This window comes from Eurosta solidaginis, chromosome 5 (genome assembly GCF_040869045.1).
Source record: "Eurosta solidaginis isolate ZX-2024a chromosome 5, ASM4086904v1, whole genome shotgun sequence".
NCBI classification, from domain to species: Eukaryota; Metazoa; Arthropoda; class Insecta; order Diptera; family Tephritidae; genus Eurosta; species Eurosta solidaginis.
The window spans coordinates 90165002-90186947 of NC_090323.1; the positions used below are offsets into that span (position 1 = coordinate 90165002).

General features: G+C 36.9%; 1 protein-coding gene across 4 annotated transcripts in view; it reads right to left on the minus strand.

Annotated features, from left to right (window-relative positions):
- Positions 1–21946, minus strand: part of LOC137252862 (uncharacterized) — a 631431-nt gene that overhangs the window by 332849 nt on the left and 276636 nt on the right. Inside the window, exon 6 of one of the 4 annotated variants that reach the window (XM_067788971.1) lies at positions 12453–13490. The exons of the other annotated variants lie outside the window; for them this stretch is intronic. Coding sequence (XP_067645072.1) covers positions 13486–13490 — 5 coding nt within the window. The 3' untranslated portion in view covers positions 12453–13485. Of the gene's footprint in view, positions 1–12452; positions 13491–21946 lie in introns of those variants that run through there. 4 annotated transcript variants of the gene reach the window in all.

Consider the following 21946-nt stretch of genomic DNA (forward strand, 5'->3'; position numbering starts at 1 on the left):
CTTTGGCGATAAAGTGCTTTTGATACGGTCAACCATGGCACGTTACTGCAAGACCTGAAAAGGTCTACCGTTCCCCCAGTCTTAAAAGGTGGACCGCAAATTATCTGGGTGGTCGGCAGGCATCAGTGCAATTGAGAAATGAAACATCAAAACCAAGAAGAATTAAACAGGGGATGAAAAAGGGTGTTGTCCTATCCCCACTTTTGTTTAATTTCTACATATCTAAGCTACCTTCGCCACCAGAAGAGGTTACTATCGTTTCCTACGCCGATGACTGCACAATAATGGCCACAGGCCTAGGCCCACAGACGGATGAGCTTTGCAACAGAATAAACGGCTATCTCCCTGATCTCTCCAGTTTTTTCCGCCTCGCAAGGCCTGGCATTATCACCGACTAAATCCTCCGTGACCTTATTTACAACATGGACGTCCCAAATGTCGACCATTTTGAACATCCACGTCGATGGCACTACGTTACCGACTGTCCTACACCCCAAAATCTTGGGTGTGACGTTTGTTCAGGATCTACATTTTGGTGAGCACGCAGCCGCAATTGTTCCGAAAATCCAGAGCCGTTATAAAATCCTCAAATCCCTTGCTGGCAGTACTTGGGGAAAAGACAAAGAAACGCTCATTACCACATATACAGCAATTGGCCAGCCGATTGCATGCTACGCCTCCCCTATATGGTCGCCAAGCCTAAAAATTACCCACTGGAAGAAGCTACATGCCTGCCAAAATACTGCTCTCAGAATCGCCACGGGCTGTCTTCTTATGTCCCTAGAACACCATCTACATAATGAGGCGAGAATACTCCCCATCAGGGAGAGAAATGAGATGCTAGCCAAACAGTTCCTGTTGAATACCCAGAAACCTGGGCATCCCAACAGACATCTGATTGATGAGCCAACACTGCCTAGGGACTTAAGGAGTCATCTCCGTAAGCATTTTGAGGAAATACGGCACCTGAGAACTCAGCCGTATGAAGCAAAAAAACACTAGCAGGTGCTTGGTGAACTCCACAAACAGGCGTCGGACCTTTATGCGAGGAATTGCCCGGTGAATCCAGTACTCAAAGAACAGTACCCAAAACTTGCAGAAGAGGAACGCATACTCCACAGGAAACCGCGAATCACTCTGGCCCAACTTCGTTCTGGATACTGTAACAGGTAAAACTCTTACATATCCAGAATCAACCCCGACATACAAAATGTATACCCTGCTTGCAATGTGTCACCACATGACACTAACCATCTCTTTAATTGTAATGTGGAACCAACGCCTCTAACACCCCTTTCATTATGGCTCACCCCTGTTGAAACAGCAAGTTTCCTTGGACTCCCGTTAGAGGATATTGATGACAATTTGTGATCGATTGCAGCTATTAGGTGGGGCGAAGCACTGCTACAACAACAACAACAACATTGACTCTTCAACCTGGAACATTAAAAAGAAACAAGACAGTACTGTGTTAGTTGGAATCTGGTGCATTCCAACAACGTTAAAAATATGCTTTCTTACGATATACTGAACGGAATCGTATGCATTCCAGCAGTATAATTTTATGGGTCAGGCATCGACTTGATTGGAATCCGGTGCATTCCAACAAGCAAGTCATGTTACTTTTTTATGCACTGTGATGGCATGCAACACTATACTATCGGAGTTCTGCCGCATTCCGACGCTGCCAGCCGCCAACTGGAGAGTTGTCAACGCAGAGAAAGGGAACAGAGCCACACGTCAGGCTGTCTTCTTACTGAACGAGGAATCGCTGACAGTACTGAAGAAAACTGGAGGCGAGATCAACTATGGATTAGACACCGTTACCATAAAAGTCTACAGCAACGACGTCAACGCCGCTATAAATTTGGCAGGCGAGGTGGAGCCAGAAGAAAAGAGCGACGAGGACGCAGATATGAAGGAAGATGGGGGTGAGCCGGATACGTTGGACGGCTACACCTCGTCTACATCATTCATAGGTAAAGACGGGTAGTGGTAGGACAAAATATTTGCGGACTCAAGTCCACCGGCTACACATTGGTAAGTTGTGGCACCTCCGGAAAGCTTAGGTCGTGTATACTTGTTAGTACCAAACTTAATGTGTTGTTTCTTTCTCAATTTAGCGATGAAAACAACGATTAGCCTAAGCTTGAGTATGGGTCAAATCAGGCTATCTTCAATGCATCTATCCCATGACAAGACGGTGCCGACATCGACCGTCAGGAAGCTGGTGGAAGCTACATTGATACTGGGAGGAGATGCAAACGCGCCACACTCCACCTGGGGGAGCAATGACCAAAATAAAAGGGGTTAGTCACTATTTGATTTCATTCTGAACTCTAGACTAATCATAAGCAATAGGGGAAATGAACCAACCTTTATTACTAAAAAAAGAAGGGAAGTTCTCGATGTCACCCTAAACTCAGAAGATGCGAAGGAGTTGGTCAGAAACTGGAGGGTCCTTAAGGATCACTCATTCTCTGACTATCGTTACATCCAATTCGACTTAGCTTGGTGAAAAAGAGGAGCCCTTCCACCAGAAATATTAGAAACACAGACTGGCAAGAATACAGTAGGGAACTGGTTAGGATATTGCCACTTGAAAGCGTACCCAAAACGCCAGGTACCTTACCAGAACTGGAAATAATGGTAAATAACTTCACGGGGGCATGCCGTAAGGCACTAGATAAAGTTTGTCCCAAGAAAATTCAAATGGGTAAAAACAAGCTACCGTGGTCACAAATCGAAAACCTTCGGAGGTTAAGTAAGGCAGCTTTCAATGCAGCTACAGCCTCTGGCGATGAGCAGCGTTGGGAAATGTACAAACAACACCTTAGAAGTTATAAGTTTGAGCTAAGGAAAGCCAAAAGATCCTCCTGGCGAGATTTCTGTAGCAGCATGGAAACAATGTCTGAAGGGGGGAGACTCAGGAAATTACTTTCCAGATCTGCTAATACGGTTCCAGGATGCTTGCAAATGCCTGATGTTTCGTGGACCAAAACTGCGGAGGAAATCCTGGACCTACTGCTGAATACACATTTTCCAGGTGCAACTAGGGGCAAACCAGGGGATCCGCAAAACTCGACACAAGTAACAGTGCAACCTATACTGCACAACCTAATTGCAAGAGATAAGATATCTTGGGTCATTCGAAACTCCAGGGCCGGACGGAGTTACACCTATACAACTGCAACAATCACTGGAATGCAGCACAAACTTGCTATACGCTATAATAGGAGGTGTCGTGGCACTTAACCACATCTCACGCATATGGAAAAGATCTAAAGTGGTATTTATTCCCAAGGCAGGCAAAGCGTGCCACGCGAATCCAAAAGGCTTCAGACCTATCAGTCTATCTTCGTTTCAGCTAAAGGTGATGGAGAGACTGATGGAAATATATATCAGGGAGGTAGTGAATGATCAATTCCCTGAAGCACAACACGGCTATATGAAAGTACATCGTGCAAAGAGAGATCGTTCTCCTTCAAGGAATACTGCTTGGCAGCTTTCCTAGACATAGAAGGAGCGTTCAGCCACATCAAAACCGACTCAATCATTAAGGTACTGAGTGGTCTGCGAATCTCAGCTGGTAGAGCTTGTGCACCAATTGCTGCTATGCAGGGTAATACAGGCAAACATTTCAGTGGTATCGGTGAGCAGGTTTGTCAGTAGGGGAACTCTCCAAGGTGGAGTCCTATCCCTCCTGCTGTGGCTCTTGGCGATGAATCAGCTGCTAAGAGACATGGAGGAGGAGAGGGACTGCAAGGTCATAGCCTATGCTGACGACCTTTCCTTAGTGATAAGCGGGAAATTTCTACAAACTCTCTGCGATATGATGCAGGTGGAATTAAGAAGGGTCGAAGCATGGGCCGCTGATAATGGTCTGAGCGTGAACCCAAACAAAACGGAGCTAGTGCTCTTTACGAGGAAGTATAAAATACCACCTCTCTCAACTCCAGTGCTGGCAAACACAGTGCTTAAGATAAGTGATTCCGCCAACTATCTAGGGTTCACACTTGATAAGAAATTGAACTGGACACAAAACGCCACGGAACGTGTCCGTAAGACCACGGTTGCCCTCTACACATGTTAAGGGGCAATTGGACGGAAACGGTGTATGTCCCTTATGATAGTGCATTGGATATACACGGCCATAGTTAGGCCAATATTGCTATACGGGGTGACAGTATGGCGGCCCGCCCTGAATAAATCCTCTTGCTCTTCAAAAGGTGCAGCTATTAAGCTGAGGAAACTGTCCACATGGTCTCACTACAACCATACTGAAATTCTCGACAGATTCTGCATACCAGAATGGACAGAATTCCGCAAACCACATACCAAATTTAACAAGGGATACGAGATATTAATCCCCGAGAGGGAATAGTGGTTGACTTACCCATATTGGCCCACTGACAGCATTCTACACAGATGGATCTAAACTGTATAACAGGGTCGGAGGGGGTGTCTATTTGGAACGATTGGACATAGAAAGATCGTTTCACCTTATGGATCACTGTAGCGTATTTCAGCCCGAGCTTGTGGCCATAAAAGATGCTGTGGACTGCCTTAGCCAGAAGGCAGTCTTTCAGAAGCACATTTATATTTTCCCAGACATTCAGGCAGCGCTGAAAGCCCTTGACTCTGTCACAACTAATTCTGAAACTGTAGTAGGCTGACGCAGATCACTTAACGTGATGGCTGAATAGTTCACTCCATATCTGGTACAGTTTCCGGTGCATATGGACATACCAGCTAATGATATGGCGGATGAGCTTGCAAGAAAGGGTAGGTACCCTTCCACTTTCGCCATCCTGGAGGTGGTTCGGCATGTCGCTCTCAACATGCAAGCTCAAGATCAAGGAGGATCTACTGATGGAAGCGGGAGCCAGGTCCATGATAGCTGCCACACGGCAAAACTTACATGGCCGGAATGGAAAGAGAAGAGATCGCGTGAGCTTCCCACCCTCCGTAAGAGGGGTCTTTCATTAGTTGTGGGTCTTCTCACTGGTCACGTTTGTATTGAACCGCACGCGGATAGGATTGGCGCTCCATTTAATGATTATTGTAGAAGCTGCGGCAACGAAGAAGAGACTGAAACAGTTAGGCATCTACTCTACGAATGTCCAGCGCTCGGTAGTAGAAGGCAACGTTTTATGGGCAAGATGTTTCTCGAAGATCTGACTGATATAGCTGAGGTCAATACGCGACGCTTAGTTAGCTTCACAAACTCAACGAAGTGGTTTGATTACGAGAGTAGGAACAAATCCGTGTGTTTTCACAATGGGTCTATAAAGCCTTAGGTGTACCGCTCCCACGCGGACGGCAGCAACTTGAACCTAACCTAACCCAAACCTATATACATTATTTGTTCTAGCATAACATTGTTGAAATTTAGATATATTTAATCTTTAGCTTTTGAACTGTATGCGCATATTTTTATCATGTAGTCGATACGTTTGTTGTCATCTTTAAATAAACAAATAAATATAAAAGAACTCTGTTGTCAGCATTTCTCTTTTTTCACCTAAAGCTTGCCCAAACTTTGACATTAGGTGACAAGTCTTGATATCTTTGGCATGATACCAAGCTATCCTACAATTTTCTTCATCTTGAAATTGATACATATTGTTTCCCTTTATATTAAGAACTTTGGCTTCAATAAAAACTGGGGCAAATTTAGCATTGAGTTTCATTGAAGGATCGCTAAGAACAAAATTTCTACGATAAACATTTTCACCTACTGCGAACGTATGCGCCCTACTTCTGAGGTTGTATCTCTTTGCGGACTATCAAAGGAAGTTTGTATATTGTTCATAATTTCAGCTGGACTGTACACTACAGTCTCCACTAATAATTCAATCACAAGAGGTTTGCTCGGCTGACAAAATTTTTGACAATTGCAGCCATCTTGCTCCCAAATCGAACTGACATGCGTTAACTGTGTTGTTTCTTCGCAAATGTAAGAAAAAAGTTTATTAGTAGAAATAGGAGGCAAAGAATTTCCAATTGCCCGATACGGGCTGACCTGCCTTAGTATTACTTTTTTCGTGGGTCTGAACAAAGGAAATTTGTATGGAAACTAAACCTACGATCATACGAAACCTAAATCGAAATTTTTATTCATGATGGAACGTCAAAAACTGGTCAAGAAAATCGACTCATTTAAAAATAGCTTTAGAAATGCCATATCTAATTGTTTTACTCATTGAGTTCATTCATTGAGTATTCATTCAGAATGTTAGGTACATTCGTCTCTATTTAAGCATTTTTAGAATGGTTTTGATATTTGGATAATTTATATACTTCTTTTGAACATTCGGACCTCGTGGCGTATTTTTTTATTATTTATTTACAAGAGTAACAACTAGTAAATAATTATTACACCTATAAGTATTAAAGCGCTAGCTACCAGAGCCTTCGGTTTATTGCTAGATTAAAAAGGAGTTGGCTAATACGGTTATGAGAACAATAATACATGTATTGTTTTTGTTTTTATCGACCTATTGATAAATGATTCAAGGTTCGATTCGAGCTCAAGGCCAGAACAATAATTTTTTTCTAATGATAATTATTGTTATTTTTTAATTTTTCTAAATTTGAAAAATTGTATTTTGTTTTTGGAATAGTAAGTAGAAAATTTTTCAGACAACCTGCCATAGCTGCGCAGATAGATCCATTTCGAAGGGTGCTAAGCCTTCATCATCAGTACGCTTTAGGCATGCTGCGCTAACCATTTAGCTATACAGCGGTGGTTTGTTTGACTGGCAAATTTGCTACTTCTATTCCTTTTTACCAACTATATTTATTCAGTGTTGCGCCATCTGGTGCCAATCACTGATAATGCTGGATTTTTGTTTATTGTCAATTACTTTGTTTGACATTCCCAAGTGCTCATGGTTTATTAACAATTGTTTTTGTTTTTATCGGCCTATTGATAAATGATTCAAGGTTCGATTGAGTTCAAGGCCAGAACAATAATTTTTTTCAAAGTAATTGACAATAAACAAAAATCCAGCATTATCAGTGATTTGCACCAGATGGCGCAACACTGAATAAATATAGTTGGTAAAAAGGAATAGAAGTAGCAAATTTGCCAGTCAAACAAACCAACACTGTATAGCTAAATGGTTAGCGCAGCATGCCTCCGCAGCTATGGCAGGTTGTCTGAAAAATTTTCTACTTACTATTCCAAAAACAAAATACAATTTTTCAAATTTAGAAAAATTAAAAAATAACAATAATTATCATTAGAAAAAAATTAATGTTCTGGCCTTGAGCTCGAATCGAACCTTGAATCATTTATCAATAAGCCGATAAAAACAAAAACAATTGTCAATAAACCATGAGCACTTGGGAACGTCAAACAAAGTAATTGACAATAAACAAAAATCCAGCATTATCAGTGATTTTCACCAGGCGGCGCAACACTGAATAAATATAGTTGGTAAAAAGGAATAGAAGTAGCAAATTTGCCAGTCAAACAAACCACCGCTGTATAGCTAAATGGTTAGCGCAGCATGCCTAAAGCGTACTGATGATGAAGGCTTAGCACCCTTCGAAATGGATCTATCTGCGCAGCTATGGCAGGTTGTCTGAAAAATTTTCTACTTACTATTCCAAAAACAAAATACAATTTTTCAAATTTAGAAAAATTAAAATTTAACAATAATTATCATTAGAAAAAAATTATTGTTCTGGCCTTGTGCTCGAATCGAACCTTGAATAATGCATGTATGTTGGAAAAAACATGGTTGTATGATGAGTGCATTTACAGGTGAGTGTGACATGCATGCACCTGTAGTAAGCAAGTGCATAGATGTACACCCATATGTATTACACTGCATAATACACCATGTGTGCGAAATTAATTAACAATAGTGTGTAGTAAAAGAGCATTAAAAGTAATTAAATATTAATGGATATATTACATAACTTTATAAACTTATAAATAAAATCTATACTCTCTATATCCCAGTGATTAAGGTAAGATGATGTTTTGTTGTTGTTAAATACGAATGTTCTTATTTGGTTTAATCCTGCGCATACGCCCAAAATATGGATGACAGTATTATCGGTTGGTACGCGAAACAAACAGGCTTGTGGTTCTGATCCGTTTAAGAGATGAGAATGTGTGGTAATTATGTGTCCGATTTTAAGGCGCACAAATGTTTTTAGTTTCAAGCATCATTCTCCAGGGTTGTAATCTTTGTAGCTGTGTTGATAATCAAACCAATCTTGTATGAAGTATTTGGAAGTATATTCTTTGACGAGATCCTTAATATCTTTATCAATCACATAGTCGAAAAGGTGCAAAGGTTGATTGCTCGCTTCTTTAGCAAGTGTATCGGCTTTTTTATTTCCATCAATGCCGGGATCCACATAAGTTTAATTGAAATTTTATGTTGAAAAAGTTCAATTAGAGAAATAATTTTAATAATTATTGGATATTGGAATATTTTATTAATTATTGGAATATTACTACTGTGGCCAACAATGGCTTCGAACGTAGACTTGCTATCACTGCATATGACATAATTATTGCCCATTCGAGAGGCGTACTGTACCGCTTCGAGTAATGCAGCTGCTTCAGCTGTGAATATCGAGCAATACGTGAGCAAAGCACCGACAATTGTGGCACCAAGCTCGTTTGTCACAGCAAACGTAGTGTTGGTGTCAGACTTCGATCCGTCATTAAAGAAGAATTCCCAAGAGCCTCTCAGACGTTCAATAGATTTGCACGTGGTTTTGCCGAGGTAGAGCCTTTTTATTTTTGAGCCATTCTGATTTGATGTATGAGTAGTTTGTTTCTACTGTACAGCATTTTTGGGATTAGCATCATCACGTTGGTACGGATTCTTTCGGAGATCGCTGGAAGTCCGGCTTCAGCTAAGATTACTTTTGTTGGAGATGTGGGGAAAGCGCAGATGCTTCATCTGGCAGCTGCGTGATATGGTAGTTGTAGACGTTTGATGTGTGTTTTAGCGCAGTTACCATATATTGTAAGTCCGAAATCGATTTTAGAGAGTATCATGGCTTTAGTTATATTTACAAGAGTTCTTATATGTACTGGACAATATTTCGATGATAAGTATTTTATTATGTTAAGCCTAGAGAATAAGGTTAGCCTAATATATTCGCAATGCTCTTTAAATGTAAATATTTTATCAAACATAATGTCTGATATCTTTAAACTATTAGTACGAGGAATAGGAAAATCAGACAGGAAGAGGGTAGGGAAGACGCATTTATGTTTTCTGCAAATATGAAAGGTTGTGCTTTTATTTGCCGACAAATTTGCTCCGGATATTTTCGACCGATCGTTTAAGTCGGCCAAGATATTAGAAAAGGTAGTTTTAATTGCGTTTAAATCTTTGGCTTTTGAAGAGATTACTACGTTATTTATTATATTTGGTTGTATGAAGAAATGATAGTTCTGACTGCGTTGAAAGCGATCGTAAATAGGATTACAGATAACGGAGATCCTTGAGGGATTCCATTATTTTTCAGATTTCTGATTGTTTACGAGAACGACTTTACAATATTATATAATTTTTCCCCAACTTTCCATCACTTAAGTTCTTGAAAACACAATGGGCGCCAATTTTGTCATAAGCGTTTTCAAAATCTAAACTCAGTATTGAAAGATGCGTTTTTGATGAAAGGGCGTTGGAAGTAAAATGCTGAAGCAACAGAACATGGTCATTTATGCAAATTGGTGTGGATTAATAAATCATTTTGTTCGGCAAACCATATAAGGCGTAGTGAGATTACCTTTTCTAACACTCTGGACATGCACGGTAAAAGTGAGATCGGCCTGTAATTTAGAATAGTAGTATTTGGCTAATTTGGTTTTGGAATAGGTATAATGTCCACTGTCTTCCATTCTTGTGGATACACACCTTGGTCAAAGATTTGATTGTACAGCTTTACAAGTCTTGATTTCAGAGTACAAGGAATGTTACTTAAAATAGGGTACGATACTTTGTCTGCACCTGAAGTTTTGCCCGTCATTGAAGAAATCGTACTGTCAAATTCAAATAAAGTTATTGGTGAATCTGCTTTATATGCTGATAAGGAAGGAGCGTGGTTTTTATAATTTTCATGTTTGACCTCGTCATTCCATTATTTGAAGTCGGTACTAAAATTTGAGAATTGTGAGTAATTTGACCATGTTTTAGCAAACTTATCGGCAATAATTTGAGGATCACAAATCGGGCCTTCTGGTGAATGGATAAAAGAGATGTGGTTTCGTTGGGGCGACGATGTAAGAGTTCTAATATCTGCCCACACTTTTTTGGACTGGATGATGGCGTTATTTCCTCGGTAAGTTTTTCAAGTGATTGCCGTTTAGCAGATTTAAGTTCTCGCCTGAAAAGTAAGTAGAAAAGCCGAAGTAGAAACCCAGAGCGGACTCCAAGCATTGAAATCATCTAATAGTATAATAGGAGTAGAGAAAAGATTTAGAATGTCAGTTATGTCTCTGATGTAAAAGCTCTGATCTGGAGGAATGTAGCACGAAATTATTGTGAGCTGAAAAACACTGTCCACCTCTAATGCCAGCGATTGAATATTTGAATTGATAGGAATCTGTTTGTCTTGCAGATTTCCTTAGGAAAACGGCTATGTCTTGTTTGCAGGATGTATTTAGTGGGCTGTTATTAAAATGGCTCACATGCTTGCTGGGAGAATATGCTGATTTACCAGCTGGTATATTTGTTTCTTGTAAAGTTATTATTTCGGGATTAAATTCTTTAATGAGTGAATTTAAATCGGGATAATTATTAAGAAGGCCATTAATGTTCCACTGTATTATTTTCGTATTTCATTATCGGTCATTTCGATTGAATTGTTAGTATCTACGTTAACAGGTTGAAGGGAACTGGAGGAATTAAGATAACAAGTAAATTGAGGTATGAAATCTTATGAGAGAGAGGTTATTTGAGAGATGAAGGCGTAAAAGAGGGTATTGGTTATTGTTGGAGTATCGACTGACTCAATAGCATGTTGAGTGGTTGTATTTGATGCGTTTTATGTGTTTTGATTTATTTCAGCATTTTCTATATATATATATTTTTCTTTAGTTATATTGCTTTCTTTATCGGTAGTCTTGTTTGTTGGTATTTTTGTTTGTGCACTTTCTTAGCTAGTATTTTTTTATTTACTTCTGAGAAGGGAGTACTGTTTTCATTAATTTGTTGTGGGATTTGTTTTTTTCTGGATATGGATAGATTCGCGCATTGAGCACTTGTTGTCAGTTTTAATCGTGATGACCTGTTTTGTTTGAATAAACCTAGGGCAATACTTACTTGATGCCGGATGGTTTCCTGAAGAATTTGCGCAGAAAGTGCGTGAGCAAGGTGAGGGGTCATGAGGAGGGAGAGAGCAAGTGTCGCATGCGGGTATCTTAGTACATCTTTTCTTGGTATGACCAAGAAGTTGACAGCTTTTGCATCTCATAGGATTCGGATAATAAGAGTAGTATGAAAAAGCCGGTTCTAACTCAAATGAGAAAGGAAAAGTATATACACACCGACACACATATTTATATATGCAGCAAAACAATATCGTTGCCTACTTTTAGGCGCGCACGTTCTTAAACTTAGAGCTTTTGTTTCTGTTCTGGCCGATGTATAAGAAAAAGCTTATAGCTTTTAGCAGAGCTTTGCCGTTCAGGAGAGGATCGTTAATTTGGGGGCCCTACATTTCTAAAGGGCCACAAATTTTTAAATGTCCCCTCATATTTCTAATTAGTTCTAGACTTCACCCGAGCCGTTTTAGAGTCCCATAGATTTATAATCGAGCGTCTGCTCCCCAAACCCCCAACCCTAACCCCCTTTTTTCTCGAAGGAAATGAATATATGTGTGAATTAGACTAGAAGTTAGCGACAAAAGAGAGAAAAAAAGGAAAGCGGGAGAAGACTGTCCGTGTCAAAAGGAGTCTCGTCTACAAAAAGGAGTCGATGGGCACTTGTAGTATTGCCCCCCTCCCCCTTTTTTTCTCGTCTGCAAAACGGGCCTGTCGGGCACCCGAGCAGGGGCAGATTGTTAACTAAAGGTTATCTTAATATTGAACTCATGATTTTCCATTATTGAACATTTTATTTGTCTTTTTATTAGGGTATAAGTTTGTATGTACATACTTACACATATGTTTGTACATGGGAATATCAACAAACTACAAAATACGTGCCGATTGTCACATCCATCCATGGGAAACTTGTTCCAATGTAAATACTTACTTTTTTTTGACAAATAAACCTCTTTCAAATATATAAAAACAATTTTTATTTAAAATTTTTAAATTTTTTATTTATATTTTTCTCCATATTTTGGCGTGGTTAGCAATGCGTAATATACTTGTGTGTGTGTGTGTGTGTGTGTAGTTTTATAAAATTACTATTATTTTTCTAAATAATCTTTTTGACTACATTTGTAAAAGGAATATATTCATACATTTTATCACGGATGAGTATACAATAAGCAGCGGTGTTGGCAGATACGGCCTTGTGAAATTTTAGCTCAATCCGAATATCGATGGGACTGCTTTTTATAGATTCATACTGATGTGTAACATCTAAAACAATTATTGGAGCATGTTGAACAAATTGATCAGGTGATAAAAGTGGTTGGGGAGTGCGTCCATAGTAACTTTGTTGAAATTTCAAATACATGTCATGTAATAAAGCATACCGATTTCGATCAAATTTAATATTAAGATCAGCATATGGATATGTAGTGGAGTTGAGGTGAACTTTAACATCCAATAAGTCACAATGTGTAAATTTATTTTCATTTTGAAATCCTAAAATAATATAGCGAGGTCTTTCATGTTCACCAACCAGTTTGACATTCCATAAGATATTAGTGCTTTCCTGTAGAGACGGGTTATGATAAACATCCCAACTTCTAAACGAAATGTTTAGTGGTTGTTTGCTATTAATTGTTCTCAACATAGTTAACCGATACGAATCTGAAAGTTGAACATGTGGCACTTTCCATGTAATATTTCAAAGTTTTAATAAAAGCTTTTCTGATGGTGTAGTTGACATCATAACAGCATCATCTTCTTTGGCTCGTATTAAGATTAATTCATGTTTACAATTAACAATAATTTTATCAAAATCTTCAGCGAATCCAAGCATGTTTTTCAACGGTATACAAAAATTTAAATGTCCAGTCTTTATGCTAATATTTTCAATTGAAAGCAACCCGCCATTTTTAGGTTTTTACTCTCAAATTCGTTAGGTGATACATAATTTTTCATTGCTGTTGCAATACCCAACTTTCTAGTGCGATCAATTTCTATTCCATTAATTTCATATCGAATCTCCTCGAATAAATACGCCATACAATTATTAAGCAGCTGCACAGTTTTTGAAACTTGCGAATTACTATTTAGGTCTTGATTTTGAATAGGGATCCGAATTTCATCATTGTTTTGAAACGATTGTAAATATGGTGTGTAGCTATGGTAATCCTTTTTTATTATGCTATTATCAAATATGGGTTTGGACAAAACGATTATTATATCAATCATTTTTTAAACTAAATCCTAATACTAATCCTAACTAAATCCAATACTTTTGAGGCTGATTGAAAACTATTCAAAAAATCTTTATGCGGTGGCTTTTTATTAAAAATTTTCATTTTTAGATAGGTTTTAAATGCAGTCTTATTGATATGTTCTCTCCACGAAAATTAACCAAGCTACCAGTTTGATCAACAACTCTAAGAACTAGAGTGCTTATTTGACGTGTATTAACCGGTAAATATATAACATTAGCAGGTGTTTCTGAGATTTAATATCCTGGGCTAACTCTAAGTGAAAACTGGTGAATTGTATGCACAGATAGTTCATTTATATATGATCCGTTGATGATATTACATTCAACAGATATCGTGTTTATTTTTGTTATATCCACTGGATTGTCGGAGTAATGAACAATCCCAGACTTCAGTACCTCCTACTGAAACCTAGTAATGGACCAATTGAGCGTTCTTTATCAAAATTTACTTCTTCCTTAAAGCTCATAATTTCAGTTCGAAATGTATTGGGGTTAGCGCTTATATCAATATACCCTTGATTTGAAGGCTCATATATTTTAGTTATTGTCTCAACTATATCATCCATTTCATATGTTCCAACAGGTATCTCAATAACATTCGATCCAATGTGAAACAAATTGTTTTCTTTGCCCACATTTGGAATTGTATGATATGAGTCAAAACTGATTAACCCACAGGCATAATCTTGTTTGAGTTCTATGGGAGGGAAATAATTTGCAACCAGTATAGATGAATTACCACTTATTGTTAATGTAATCGACATGTTGATAGGCTATCATTAAATACTTAACTAAAATAATTATTAAAACACTTTTCTATTTATTTGTTTATTTATTTACTTTATTAATTTAAATCATTAACATTCACCCAGGAATTGTGTTCAGAAGAGAATCCTAACCATTTAACATAAACTCTATTGTTTCGACGTCCCAAAACTTTTTCAATTAAATATACATGAGGGAGTTTAGTTTTCAAAAGTTCATATTCGTAAAATCCTCCCTTGATAGTATATATGTTGTAGGGTTTGTGGTTTTAATTGACTTTTTTTATACGAACTTCTGTTGTCCAATTTGGTGTATATCCTTTTTCAAATACATGTCTATATTTAGTTATTCTAACCTCATCATTAATTTTAAATTTTGGTCTATGAAAAACTATTAAATTGTTGTATGCAGTGTCTAATAAATGTTGTTCATTCGAGGAATTTACCTCATTTGGAGCCATTTTGATGGTCCTGTGAATAGTATTATTATAATCATTGACTAAATTTTTGTAGATATCAATCCATTTATAAGTTCCCCGAAAACTAAATTCTTTCCACATCATTCCTTTTAATGTTCTATTGAATCGCTCTATTATAGATGCTTTTAATGATGAAAATGTTGAATAATGATTTTTATTTTTTGTTTGTAATAATCTCTTAAAATTAGTATTATAAAATTCCTTTCCATCATCTGTTTGCAGGTTTCTCGGTATTCGGCTACTTGAATTTAAAATCTTAGCCATTGCATTTGTTACATTTTCTTTAGTTTTATCTTTAATTGCTTCAGCCCATGCTTTTTTGGAAAATGTATCGATTACAGTTAATAGATACTGATAACGATTATTACTATTTGAGTACTGAGTCATTACCACCAAGTCAGCTTACCTTAAATCATCGATTCCTTTAACAATAACACGACTTAGATTAAAATTTTTTCTAGCTTGTTTATGTAATTCTTCTACAATAGCTCTTTTGTTATTCATTTTGTTAATGCTTTTATAGTAGGGAACTTTATTTTTAGCACTTCTACATCTTTTTCCGTAGGATGTTGTTTCAACACAACGAAACGCATCAAATAATCCTCAATAATAAATAAATAGTTGTTTATATTACTCAATTCCTCCCCACATTCACTTTTTATTCACCGGTCTATTAATTCCTCAAGAATCGATACATCATTTTCAATACTATTATTCAGGATTGTATTTATTTCTCTGATTTGATGTTCTAATTTAGTTTTTATCTTATTTAACTCTTCGAAAAAGAACACTTTCGAAATGGCATCATCGTCTTCTATAGGAGCAGCTAGGTTAATTATTCTTTTCTCGTTTAAATTAAAGTTTTTATTTCGGTCTAGCATTGTTTTCGTTTTCGACCGACTATTACCAAATGAGGAATATCCAAATTTATTTATACTCATATTACTTAATAATATTTGCTTCTCGCAACTCTTCAATAATTGATATAATCTCGTTTTGATGGTTGTTATGACCAGCACTTGTTGAAGATATAAGCAACCTCAATCTATCCACCAACTCATTAGGATTATCCCAATATTGATAAATATTTTCACGGCAATCGATTGATTTCAGTAAACCTCTACCCCTTATGAACGATTGTGGATCATAATTGAATAATTTCCTGATAATATGTAAATATTTATACGATTTTGTCCCCTTAATTTGACTATCTGGGTTACAGTTACGCTTGTGAGCATTTGTATCTAATAAAATCTGACGATAAGTGTGCAAATCACCCTTTTTGTAATGTTGTGGTTTTCTATGAAATATTAACTCGAACAGACATGGTGTCATTTTCTATTTATTTCTACCAATCTGTAAAACATCATTTCGGATTCAGGATTTTCGATTCTTCTCAAAATGTAATGTTCAGTTAGAGTAGTATTATCATTTAAAATTTCAGCTTGATTTTGACTTTATACAGCCTTGTTTAGTAATTGTTCATCATTTGGTTTGCTGGAAATATGCGCAGCTGGTCGTTCACAATTATTCATATAATTTATTATTTCTTTAACGCCAATACACTATCTAATTTTTGGGTTTTATCAAAACATTGCTCATTAATGATATCACCAGATATTCCCTTTTCTGGTTTTTTATCGATATCTGATGCAGTTTTCATTACATTGCTTTGTACAGCTCTTTTTATTCGTCATCATGAGGTTTACTTGGAATATACGAAGCTGAAACTACGAAACAGTCGTTCATAAAATTTATTTTTCGTCTAACGCTAACAAAATTATCTGTTTTTTTTTTTATTAAAACATTGCTCATTAATAATATCAATAGGCTTTCGCTTCTTTTTTGTAGGTTTCTTCATCGCTTGTCTCTCAACATTTTCTTTCCGAGAACTATCTGTAGAATATTCTAAATCTGCATCGTTCGAATAAATTTTTGTTTTACTATCAAGATCATTATCATTCACATAATTTTGAACGGTTGGCAATGTATCAACTCCCATGTCTTTACTTTCTTTTGCACTGTCCGCCTGCAAAATTTCATCATCATCATCATCACCATTATAATTAGTAACATTGTTTTTATTACTAGAGTTTTTCAAATTATCAACTAATTCATTTAATAGTTTCGAAATGGGTTTATATGTATCCTCCAACAAGTTGATTCTATCCAATTCTCCCAATTCATTCTTTTAAGTTTTTCTTTTAATACTTTCCTGATCTTAACAAGATTTGCTAATACAGTCATATGATTATTTGACATGATTTTGGTAAATCTGTTACCTATCAGCTGTGTATCTGATAAGAATCTGATGTGGTATATGTCTTTTATAGATCTTTTATAGTTGTATAAAATTATCAAAACCCTTTCGATATTGACCTTTATTTATAGGATCATCTTTTCTTATAACAACAAAACCGTATTCATTTCTCCAAGACTCTATACAAATTTTTAAAAATGTTTTGTATGACATATCTCCGAAAACATGATCATTATAGATATGTTTAAGATTCATTTCATCTTGTTTGAACACAATAATCATGTTTGCATTATCACGAATTAAGTGTTTAGGAATTTTTGTATAAGTTTTATGACGACCCATACAAAAATAATCTAGTATTGTACTTTGTTTTCCACATATTACATCATCGAATATAAAAATTGAGTCTGGTTTAGCTTCAGCGGGTATGATGACATCAATATTTTCACTAACTGTATAAAGATTTATTCCTTTTATCGGTTCAATAGGCCTTTTTAGATAGATATATTTTGGTTGATATAATGATTTTCAATAAATGTATATATTTCGGAAATTACGCCCGTTTAGGCTTTCAATTAAACTGAGCATAACATTAGTTTTTCCACAATTTTACGGTCCCACAATCAGCGCTCGTATGGAATTTGGTAAAAGGGGACTATGTCTGGTAACATTTTTAACATTTATACAATTGTCGGCATTATTAACCTTAAGTTGGAGACGTTGTTTAACAACTTTCATTTTGTTTACTAGATTTATAGCAATATAAACCATCGCTTTTATAATAAAATCATCATTTAATTATAACTCGCCCACTCTTATTATTATTAAGAAGAAGAAGAAAACAAACACTTAATGGGAGGAATACGTAAAAAGGCTGGCCAGGGTTTTGTAAATAGTTTGATTAATTCTTTACCTATTGAGCTTCATTTACCTGGATATCAATTTTGTGGTCCTGCAACGAAACTCCAACAACGGATAGAAAGAGGAGATAAGGGTATAAATCCTTTCGATGAAGCCTGTAGAGAACATGATATTGCATACTCCCAATCGAAAGATATAAATAACAGACACCAAGCTGATAAAGTTTTATCTGAGAAAGCCTGGCAACGTATAACATCTATAGTGATTTCAAAGAACGAGCAAACGCTTGGTTCGTTACAAATGCAATGAAAGCAAAACTCAAATTGGGAATGGGTTTAAAAAATAAGAAAAGAAATACATCTAAATGTAAACAACGGAAAAAGATGAAAACTCGTAAAATATCATCTAATAAAAATTTGTTGATGGCAGTTAAAAAAGGTATCAACATACTTAACAAAAAGAAGCCGCAGTCACTTAATGATGCCTATAAAATTTCTAAGAATGCTATAGAGTCTAGCTTTGAAAATAAAGAAATTAATATACCGAGAATAATTCCAGTCCCAAAAATTCGTGGAATTTTACCACCACTTCCAATTTTGGCAGCGTTGGATGCACTTGGTGGTATAGCATCTGGTGGATCAGCTATAGCAAAAGTTTTGAATGATATCAGGAATGGAAAAGAGCAATTGGCTGAGGCTAGCCGTCATAATAGATATATGGAATCAATCGCTATGGCGAAGGGCCTATTCCTCAAACCGTATAGAAGGGGATATGGTTTATTTTTACGACCCTATCCAAAAAACGAATAAAAAGCCTACCCAAAAGACCGTTAACAGACATAGATTTAATGAAATATTGCAAACATCTTAAATATTTCAGAGGAATTTTTATGCGAAATTCCCTACCGAATAAACCGAATGCTCAAGAATGTGGAATTCTTAATTTAGACGATGCTGATGGTCCTGGCACTCATTGGGTAGCATACTATAAAAACAAAAACTATAAAGAATATTTTAATAGTTTTGGAAATTTGCAGCCACCGATTGAACTGATAAATAATCTGAAGCCACCAATACATTACCATTATGAGCAGAAACAAAAATACAACACAGTAATATGTGGGTAATTATGCTTAAAATTTTTATTTAATAAAAATAAATTATATGAAATATAAAATATAAATTGTTTATTTTATTCTTAAATGTATTACAGTAAAGTACTATTAAATATAATAATTCAAAATTTTTTATTCTGTATGAAATTCAAGTAATGGTGAATTAAATTTTTCACCAGGTTTAATCAGTTCTATATAAAATGTATTCTTATTTATTGTTTCAATAGTTGAATCTTCTAAGGAGTTGTAGGAATCCGGAAGAAAAAGAACATTATAATCCTTTTCTATCATTAGCTTCTCCCCAAGCTTTCTCCTCACTCTTATGGCTTTCACTATTTTTAATTTTTTATTAATTGGTACTTCAATCGCCTTAATATTGGTTTTTGAAATTTTTCCTTTGAAATTGATTTTAAATCCTTAAGAGCTTGATTAATAATATGGAATATGTCTGTAATCAGCAGCGGTGTTAGAGATGTGTCGATGTATAAGTAGTATAGTTTATTACTGTTTATTAGAAGTGAGTCTGGTTTAACATGGTTGAAAATCCCTGTAAAATGATTATCCTTTAAATATAGATGAGTACTGAGCCGCTTTAAACAATTTACTACATTTTTTACCGAAAAGATGCCCAATTTATATACATTGAGACAAGTAGCTCTTATCTTACTCTTCTTTCAAGGCCAGAATATAAAGTTCTAAGACAATCAGCCTTTTTATTTATATATATTTTGTTTTTTTGTGAGTTCATTGCGACTGCTGAGTGAAGAACTTATGTCGGCTTGAAATCGCCCTATCTCAAAACATTTTTCTAAAATTCCCCATTTCAGGATTTGTTTCAAAAGCGCCCTACACCAGAAATAGGTTTAAGAACGCCTTATCTCAGAATGTTTTTCATAAACGCCGTAACTTATGTCAAAATGCACTGAGCTTATGTATGCTCAGGTAGGGCCTTACTTTTACATCCGATGGCCAAATTGACGAATCGATCAACTTATTGTAATTAGATGCTGAGATCCCAAGCTTAAAATTAACACTCCGTAAGGACTTTTCATCTACGTCCCTTTTCGTAAGTTTTTGGCAGCGCATTAATAAAGGCGAAATATTTGCAGTTCTTGATACATAGTCAACTATAGTTTCAGCATTCACAGGTGGTTTAAAAGATGACAGATGAAGCCATTTGAATCGTACACTAACTTCTAAACTAGCATTAGAGTTACTACCAACAACTATTGGACGCGCCTTTTGGTTATTCATTCCATCACTTTGGGAACTATTTTTCAATTGCTCATTGGGATGTCCGGTATTAGAAGAATCAGAACGAAATGAAGCGACAGACTCTGCAGTGTCAGAAACAGCGCCAGCTACAGCACAATAACTACCAGCATTCACACTCCCTCTTTAAAAAGCTCTCAGTAGCTTTGAGACTTTTTTGAGTCTCCGCAATTTTGGTCCGCATAACGGAGGGCAAACCAACAACACAATTGTCACATCTGTAGAGCAGATTTTTATTGCTTTTTAATATATTAATAATACTAGCACTAAGTTTTGTGCATTTTATGTGCGTTTTTATTTCACATAGGCCACACATTAAGTGGTCATCACCACAACACAAACTTGTACAGTTAGACAGCTATTCATCATTTAAAAATATGATACAAGCACAGCGAATAAAAACACGTCTGCTCATTACTAAGTTCATTGCTATGTTTGCGATACATATATCACAGGGCATTCAATAGCTGGAGCTAGCTCTCGATCTATACATCTGACTCGCTCTTGCTCATCTCCAGTTGTTGTTGTAGCAGTGCTTCGCTCTATCCAATAGGTGCGACCGATCACAAATTGTCATCAATATCCTCTAATGGCAGTCCAAGGAAACTTGCTGTTTCAACAGGGGTGGATCATAATGTTAGGGGTGTTAGAGGCGTTGGTTCCACATTACAATTAAAGAGATGGTTGGTGTCATGTGGGGACACATTGCAAGCAGGGCATACATTTTGTATGTCGGGGTTGATTCTGGATAGGTAAGAGTTTAACCTGTTACAGTATCCAGATCGAAGTTGAGCTAGTGACTCGCGTTTCCCTGAGGAGTGTTCGTTCCTCTTCCGCAAGCTTTGGGTACTGTTCTTTGAGTACTGGATTCCCCGGGCAATTCCTGGAATAAAGGTCCGACGCCTGTTTGTGGAGTTCACTGAGGACCTGCTTGTGTTTTTTTGCTTCATACGGCTGAGTTCTCAGGTGCCGTATTTCCTCATAATGCTTACGGAGATGGCTCCCTAAGCCCCTGGGTGGTGTTGGCTCATCAATCAGATGTCTGTTGGGATGTCCAGGTTTCTGGGTATTCAACAGGAACTGTTTGGTTAGCATCACATTTCTCTCCCTGATGGGGAGTATTCTCGCCTCATTATGTAGATGGTGTTCTGGGGACATAAGAAGACAGCGCGTGGCGGTTGTGAGTGCAGTATTTTGGCAGTCCGGTAGCTTCTTCCAGTGTGTAGTTTTTAGGCTTGGCGACCATATAGCGGCCACCGTGGTGTGATGGTAGCATGCTCCGCCTACCACACCGGATGCCCTGGGTTCAAACCCCGGGCAAAGCAGCATCAAAAATTTTAGAAATAAGGTTTTTCAATTAGAAAAAAAATTTTCTAAGCGGGGTCGCCCCTCGGCAGTGTTTGGCAAGCGCTCCGGGTGTATTTTTGCCATGAAAAGCTCTCAGTGAAAACTCATTTGCCTTGCAGATGCCGTTCGGAGTCCGCATAAAAATCATGTAGGTCCGTCCGGCCAATTTGTAGGGAAAATCAAGAGGAGCACAACGTAAATTGGAAGAGAAGCTCGGCCTTAGATCTCTTCGGAGGTTATCGCGCCTTACATTTATTTTTTGACCATATAGGGACGCTTAGCAT